This window comes from Tenrec ecaudatus, chromosome 10, assembly GCF_050624435.1.
Source record: "Tenrec ecaudatus isolate mTenEca1 chromosome 10, mTenEca1.hap1, whole genome shotgun sequence".
NCBI classification, from domain to species: Eukaryota; Metazoa; Chordata; class Mammalia; order Afrosoricida; family Tenrecidae; genus Tenrec; species Tenrec ecaudatus.
The window spans coordinates 46,617,440-46,625,670 of record NC_134539.1 but is presented as its reverse complement, the minus strand read 5'-3'; the positions used below and the strand labels follow the sequence as shown (position 1 = coordinate 46,625,670).

Below are 8,231 nucleotides of genomic sequence, written 5' to 3'. Positions count from 1 at the left end.
CCGCGCCCCACGGCGCCCCCGGCCCTCCCGCAGCCGGCCCTCCCGAGCGGCCCCTTCGCGGCCAGCGCAGGCCACCGGCCCGAGAGCGCGCGCGGCGGCGGCGGCAGCTGCGGGACGGCCCCGGGGCCGCCCGGAGCGCGCCCTCCCGCCCCAGGCCACTCGCAGCCGGCGCTGGCCGGGCCGGCGCGTCCTGCGGGCGGGCGGATCGCGGCCTCGGCTGCGGCCTCGGCGGGAGCGAGCCCCGGGCCGCAGCCCGCGGGCGGCCGCGGGAACTGACGGCGGCGCGGGGTGCTGCTGGGCGGCGGCGGCGGCGCGGCGGCGGCGGCGCAGGGGGCGGAGGCAGGGGCGCCCCCAGCCAGGATGCTGCGGTTCCTGCGCCGGACCTTTGGCCGCCGCTCCATGCAGCGCTACGCGCGGGGCGCGGCGGGGCGTGGGGCCGCCGGGCTGGGGGACGAGCGCGACGGGGGGCTCCGGGGGGGCCCAGCCGCCACCGCCGCCTCCTTGGCGCTGCCCGCTGCGCCCGGGGGCAGCGTGTACCCCGCTGGCGGCGGGCCCCTGCTCACGGGCGGCGCGGCCGTGCACATCCCCGCCGCCGGTGCCGCCAAGACTACCCTCTACTGCCGCGTCTTCCTGCTCGACGGGACCGAAGTGAGAGTGGACCTGCCGGTGAGTGACGGGGCCCCTCTGGGGTAGCTGGCACCCCGAGCCGAGCCCCTCGGAGCAGCCCTCCCCAGTGTTCTGTTCAGGGGCCCTCCCCCTAGGTTCTCTCCGGGGATTCCCTTCCCCATGCCCTATCCGAACATTCCTAACCCTGTCCCCTCTCAGGCCACCCTTCCCAGGGTCTTCTCTGGGCCCATGCCCGGCCCCCGCTCCACGCTGGCACATCCAGCCCAGTGGATTTTATCCTTTCTACCCCTACCTCATCCTTTGGGCCTTATCCCCTCCCTAGCTCGTGTAGTCCACCTGCCCCGAGTCCCCGCCCTCTGCGCTGGGGACAGGTGTTTTCCTTCCAGCGGCTCCCTATTTTAGGAGGGGCCCTCTTGGTGCTGGGTTGTTAGGTAGAAAATCCCAAAGCTGCATGGGACTGCCGTGGGGTTTCCCCCATGAAACCCCCCCCCCCCCAGGCCTTGGGGGGACGACAGAGAGGAGAAACATACCCTCCCTTGTTACCCCGAGAGTGTCTCGAGTTGGGGGAAGCCTGGGGGAAGCCAGTGTACCACTTCTCTCTCCTAATTATTTCGGGCACCCCCTCTCCAAATCAGAAACCCCCCCCCCCATTGCCTATAGTCTCTCAGGGGCTTGGGCAGGGGGGATACCAACTCTAGAATGTGCTGTCTTGGACCCAGCCAGAGCCCTTACTAGGGCACAGGTAGTCGGCCTGGCCATCCTCCAAGCTTGAAGCACCAGACTTTCTCCCCAGACCATCTTGCACAGGGCCAGCAGGGCACCCCAGGGCGGTAGGGGCGCTGCTGTCCCTTGCTGCCTGTCCACAGGTAGTTGCACCTACCCCCTAGCAGAGACCTTGCCCTGAGCTCTGTTTGCCTGGGCAGGGTGTCCTGTTACCAAAGAGTAGTCTCTGGCACAGATCAAATCAAAGCACATATTTTGGGGTCCTCACTGTGCCCCGAGTGCTGCGGCAGAGGGTGGCTTGGGGAATCTTTGGGTGTTTCTGAGGACACGGCAGTGTTTGGACATTCGATGAATGCTATAAATCATCCCGAGGCCCTCAGGGGAAGAGCTGACATAGCCGGGACTTACAAAGGAAGTATTCAGGCCTACCCTGGTGGGGAAGTTGTCTACTCCATGAGAAAACCAGGAGCATCTAGGAGTCGGAGCTAGGAAAACCAGAGCCTGGCAGGCCTGGGCCATCACACTAACCCTGTAGGTTCCCTTTGAAGCCGGTTTCAGTTTATGGCAGTTTTATTTGTGTTGTTCCGCTCTCCATAGGTTATAATTTTGTGTGAAAAGACTCTTTGGGGGCCTTTTCATCCATGGAAAAGGAGCCAGCTTTCTGGCACTTGGGGCTGTTGTCCTTAAAATTGCACGACCACATTCTGTTCCCCCAGAATGGGGCTGTCTGGCTTTTATTGGGCTGGGAGAGGAGGCCTGGAGGAGGTGGAGGTGGAGGTGGAGGTGGTGGAGGAGAGGTGAGCAGGCTGCCTCTGGAGTGGGAAGCCTGTGTTGGAGAGGATGTGGCGCACTTCCTCCCCCGATCTGTGGAAGGAATCTAGTCCTTGGGAACTTGGACAGTGCTCCTTGCTGATGGGGTTCTTGCCGCTTCCCTGGGGGAAATGCATTTATAAGACGCACTGCTCCTGTCAGCTTTGTGCACTGGCTTAAGTGGTGTGTCGAAGATGAAAAATGCAAACTGAGTAAAGTGCATGCATGCAGAGCCGATCCAAACAGGTACACAGAAGAAGGGGCCGGGCTGGGAATGCTGACTACGCCAGCCCTCCCTGAGCACGGGAAGGGACCGGCTGGCTCTGAAAAGGTTTCTTCGCTTTTGTAAGCAACATGGCCCTGAGAGCTCGCCCATTCCAGGCTTCTTTATGATCTGATGCCAGGTGTTTTGGATGCCTTTAAGATGTGATTTAATGAACCCCACGTTTTATTTATATCTCTGCCCATACCTCCTATCCAACGGCAAATGAAAAGCAAATGCTGGCTTTGGTCATGTGGGCTGTCAGAGAGGCAGGATGGAGAAAAATCACCAGTGTGAGCGTGGCTCACTGATTTAACGATTTCTGAGGTATTGGAACTGCATCACACAGTCTCTTAAACCGGTGGTCTTAAATCAGAGTGGTGGCTTCCGTCATTCATTATCTCTGCTCCCAGGCGATTGCCAGCCAGCTCCCTGGTGGATCTGCAGCACGTCTGATTGCTCCTCAGACCACTTCACTGGCCCCTCTTTGTATGTGGTCCTTTTGGACATTTAGCCCATCTTGTGAGTATCTTCCTTGTCTGTGCTCCCCGCCTTTCACCACTTTCAGGACTCGGGTCTTGCTCACACTGCATCATTGCTACCTGTCGCACGGCCAGGGGTGGCCTCTGCTGGTGGTGCCCCTCCCTGGATTTTTCTGTCTCCTTTTCCTTGCATGGATACTTGGTGACCTGGCCAGGCCAACTGTGGCTCCTTTGTGATTAAAACCCTCTGGGGGCATTAGCTTGATGAATCCCTTTGCTCCCCATATGAAAAGTGGTTATGTGTGGTCATAATCCTTTTTATTAGTCCTAGTCTCAGGCCACCTGTGCTCTGAAATGGCCTTGAACACAAAGCACACGGAGTATGACAAGGCTCTGCCACCTAGGTTCGGTTCAGTCAACATTTATTGGGTGGCGAGCTTCATGCAGGCTGCCAAGGCCTGTGCTCTGAACCTAATGGCGGGTGAGATGTCGCCTCAAGATACTCAGGGAAACACGCAGAAGTACATCTTTTTCTCCTAGCGTGCTGAGTGCCGAGGCCAGGCACACCCAGACAGGCTGCTGCGGGGCAAGGAGGTGGGGGGACACTGTTGAATTGTGGAGTGGACTTCCAGGAAACACTGGGGATCGTGGAATCTCAAATCTCCAGCTCCTCTTGTCTCTAGCCCACTTCTTGGCAGGGCCATGCCCAACTGCTGTATAAAAGGAATAACTGCAACGCTCTTCAGGGAGCCTCCTCTGAGGGCCCCTTGTCTGGTGGAGGGCTGAGTCCCCTAACCCCACGGGGTGTTTAGCCATTGCTGTGGCTAGTCGGGTAGGCATTAGGCTGTTAACAACCATCAGGCCAGTGGTTCCAACCCACCAGCTGCTGCACTGTAGAAAGTTGAGGTTATCTGCTTTTGTAAAGAATTATAGCCTCAGAAACCCTAAAGAGTCAGAATGGACTTGATGGCAGTGAGTTTACAATTTTTCATGGCAGGTCAGTGGTATCTCAATATTTTACAAAGTGTGGCTAAAGGACCTTGTAGAAATACCCACCTATAAACCATGCAGTCTAAATAAAGTGGGCTTGTCATACCAACCTTATCTCCCTGGTGAGCCCTCCCAACTGCAGCGCCACCCAGAGCCGCTCCTCTTCAGAACACCTGGCCGTGCCCTGGAGGGCGCCTCCCTTTCCATGGCCTCAGGTACAGTATGGTCAGGGGAGGACGGGGGTCTCCCTCGGACTGTTCCAGACACTCTTTCATTAATGCAGCTGACGAGCCCATTTGTTGTGCTGGACAGTGGCCCCCTCTGTTGGCTCTCTGTTGACTAAATCCCTGGTGTTGCTTTTGCTCGTAGGCAGTTGCTCCCTTCCCCTGTGGGCACAGGCTTCCAGCAGCTCAGTACAGAAAGCTGTGAGGGGGTGTGGCCGGCTGGTAGCACTCCTGCCAGGCCTTAGAGGGCACCCATGGCTTGCCAGCCAGGGTGCAGCATTTGGAGAAGGTGCTCCTTCTGTGTCTAGGATGCAATGGTGTAGACGGGATGAGTTTCAAAGTTTCAAAGGTCTGTGTTTGAATCCCCCCTCCAATCCCGCCTTAGGCAACTTAGTTTCTCTGAGCGTAGATTTCTTGGTCTTTAACTGGAGCCTATTAGAAGGGAGGCCCTCGATGAGACAGAGGACTGGCTGCAGCAATGGGTACACACTGTTGTCACTAGGAGTTGAGCCTAACACTCGATGGAACCTAACAATAACAACCACCTGGGGGTGGGGTGGGGCACAGAAATGGTCATGTGCTCTACTCATTTGCCAAAAGCCTGGGGGGTTGGACCCAGTTGGAAGCTGGGAAGAAAGACCTGGTCATCTACTTCCAAAAGCTCCCAGTCTTGAAACCTCAGCGGAGCTCAGTTCTCCGTAACACATGGGGTTGCCACAATTCAATGACAGGAATCCTCTGAAAAGGCTGTGTAAACAGCAAGGCGGCGAAAGGAAGCCGTTAGCGTGTAATCTTAGACGCTTCTCATGCCTCCTCCTTGGCCCGCAGAAGAGCTTTGGAAAATTTTCTAGTAATGAACATAAAAGTCCTGCCAGGCAGGCCAGACATCGCTCGGCACCTCCTGGTAGGAATGGAGAATCAGATGCAGTCTGAGATGCTTTTAAAAAAGATGGCACATTGGCTAAGAAAAGACTCCCACTGTTCTTCCCCCTCTCCCCCCCCCCCCCAACAAACAACAACAAAAGACAAGTTCTTGGGATTCTGCACCAACAGAAAGCAGGAGGATCCTGTGCCTTCTTTGGGGATTGGAAGAGGTTCAAGAGAGGACCCATCTCCCCCATGATATAGACATGATATAAACTGACAAAGTGACTTCTTAGTCCCTCCGTGGAAACATTGGCATGTGCTGCTTTCTGCGCCCTGACTGCCCATTCTCCTAAGTTGTTGGGGAGAGGGAAGGGCGGAGACTGAGCTCTGCTCCTAACTAATTGTGGAAGGGAGGTGCGCTAGTGGTTGAGGTCAGACATAGGGAAACTTTAGCCAAATGGTCCTTAACTTCAACGTACACCAAGTTTGTTTGTTTGTTTGTTTCCCAATGCAAAGCCCCGACCCCATCATCAGAATTTCTGATTCAACCATTTAGGAAGCTGAACTTGGGGAAACTCTAGTGATTCTGCTCAGAGTGGTCCCAGGAATGCCTTTTGGAGAACACTGCCCTTAGAACTGAGGACAGAGGGCAGCTTCCGGAGGCTTTTAGATACTAACTGTAGACAGGATGTGGGGGTGAGGGTATACTGACCTGGGGGGTTCTCAGCATCAAACCTCACTCCGGCAGAGTGGAGGCTGGACCAGAAGAGGTCTTCAGACCCAATGTGCTGTTGTAGTAGGGGTGTTGAGAACCTGGCTGGGGTTGGGGGGCCAGGAGAAGGGGCGCATTTCCAGAACAGTTCAGAGCTGGAGTGGATTGAGTTTGCCGGACGTCGGGGGGTAAGGACTGTAACGCAGCTTGGAAGGCAGCCTGTCTTTAGCCTCAATGGGGGGAGCGAGTGGGAGCGGTCTAAGACACCCCAGCAAGCAGCAGAAGGCAGCGCCTCATTCATGCTTCTCCAGGCTCTGGCTGCGTGGGTACCTTGCTGTTCAGGCCACCTCAGGCCCCTGCCTCTGTGACTTGATGCATCTGCCCCCTGCAAAGAAGGTTGGCTACAGAGGGCCCTACCCCTCTTCCTGAACTGTGGATGAGGCTACCCACCTTGTTGGACTGTGAATGAGACTGGATGGGGGGGGCTGGGGGGCTGGTTACCAGGTGGGTCATGAGTACCTTGTATTGTTGTACACACGTTTCTGTGCTTTTCAAGCAGGGGCGGGGGGGGGAGGGGGAGTCGACCGAGTGTTGTTTCTGAGACTGTCAAGCTTTATGGAAGCAGACTGGCTTTCTTTCCCACACAGAGTGGCGGGTGAGTTAGAGCTGCCGCCCTTTTGATGAGCTGGCCCAGAACGGGAGATGCGGTAGCAACTGTGGCTGCCCAGGGAAGCCTGTGGAACCCTGGTTCTACTCCTGTGGACTACCAGTCTTCATGTTGGGGTGGGGGGGCGGGGCTGAAGTGGGGCGGAGAGTCTGCCCAGCCCCTGCACTGCCAGGCATATAACTTCACCCCGGTGCAAAGAGTAACCTGTTAAGCCCTTTCATGTGCACGGTCTTACTGAATTCTCTCCCTAGAACGCTGCCCTGGAGAAGGGCACCGCGCTGTTTCATTTTCAAATAGCAAATGTCAGGGAGGGGCCTTTTCCCTTTACATTCTTAACATGGCGACTTAAGGAAAATCACCCAGTGTCCACAGAACACCCCCCCCCCCCCCGCAGTTTGTCCTCAGATCACTTAGTTCAGCCTCTCCCTTTGCACGGGGCGGTGTGTCCCGCTGCCTGCTCTCTGCTCTGCCTTGAATCTTTTCTTTGGCAAAACTCTGGTTGTCCGAACTGAAGTTTACACACCCCACCCCCGCACCAGCCAGGCAACTCCCCGAAGTCAGAGCCAGCTACTGATTCCTCTTGGTAATTCCTTCAGGTCAGCTTGGGTCCTGCCCCTCCATGTTCATTTGTTTGTTTTTTCTTTCCTTGGTTTATTTTTTATCCTAAATTTCATTTGAACGGTTTCCCAATGAACAGTTCAGTGACAGTGCTGGCTCTCTCTGAGCTGTGCAGTCGTGGTCAGGTGGAACCCTTCCGGAGTTGTCCTTCCTCTACGTAATCTTTCAAGTCGCCCTTGTCAGCGTCATTCTAGATAGGTAGTTCTTCAAGGCGCAGAATGCTCAAAGCACACCTTTTTTTTCACTAGTTTAACTAAACTAACATTCAGTTTCAGGATTTGGGTTTTGTTTCTGGGTTTAAGTTTTAAAGTTGACCTCAGGCACTGATTTCAGGAGTTTGCCCATCCTTCGTGGCTCCAGAGTGACTGGATGTGGGAGGGCTGAGGAGGTGAGTGGGTGTTGAACCAGCCCCAGAGGTGGTACCAAGGTAGATGGGGACCCCTGAGTCCACCAAAGACACATTTCCTCCATCGCAGGCCACATGTGTGCTGCGTTTGGTTGGATTTATATCTTGATCACACTGGGTTGGATGACGTTTCAACAGGAGTGCATCAGGGCATGATGACACAGAGGTCAGAAGCAGGCTACATTTTTAAAAAGTGTTTGATGGAATAGCCTGAAAATGATCACAAAGAAAAGTGTTGCCCATAGTGCCAAGCTAAAGCGCAGCAACAGGTGTGTTTCACTGTGTACAATCTTCATCCTTCATGTGTGTATATTCATCCTTATTTTTAATCCCCACCCACCCCCCCATCCCCCGGCTTCCAAACACATTCTCATCCGGTTGGAGCTCTCACTTGTGTATACGCTGGATAACTTCGATTCCATCCTCCTTCTCTGTGTGTGCATGTTTCAGAGAGTAAGGTATACCTGTCTCCTGGGGTTGGAGGTTAATAGGCAAAGCACGTGGTCTCTTCTTGTCGAGCAGCCCCACCTCCCAGGTCTGTCCATTTTGCATGGCTTCCCTTAGTCTTTGCCACCTGGGAAGGTAAGCAGTGTCGTCCTCATGAAACGTGGTCTCGGAGCAGATGGCCTGGAGCACCCAGCAGTGACTACAGTGGAGCCAGAATGGAATCTAGGTCCCTGACTCACATCTCAGTGCTGGTTCCTCCAGCCCGGGCTGTGGACACCTAGTCTGCCTGGCATAATGGGTGCTGCTTCAAGAAAGGTCAGCCTCCCTTGTGTTTCAGCAGGTCGGAATGTCATACGCTAAAACCTGTCTCTCCTCCACCGCTTCGCCTTTCCGCAT

The 8,231-nt window shown here is 55.6% G+C and overlaps 1 protein-coding gene across 3 annotated transcripts in view; it reads left to right on the top strand.

Moving 5' to 3' along the window:
- Positions 1 to 360: 360 nt before the first annotated feature.
- Positions 361 to 8,231, top strand: part of EPB41L4B (erythrocyte membrane protein band 4.1 like 4B) — a 155,024-nt gene continuing 147,153 nt past the window's right edge. For all 3 annotated transcript variants that reach the window (XM_075559012.1, XM_075559013.1, XM_075559014.1), the window contains exon 1: positions 361 to 666. In XM_075559012.1, coding sequence (XP_075415127.1) covers positions 361 to 666 — 306 coding nt within the window. The remainder of the gene's footprint in view (positions 667 to 8,231) is intronic.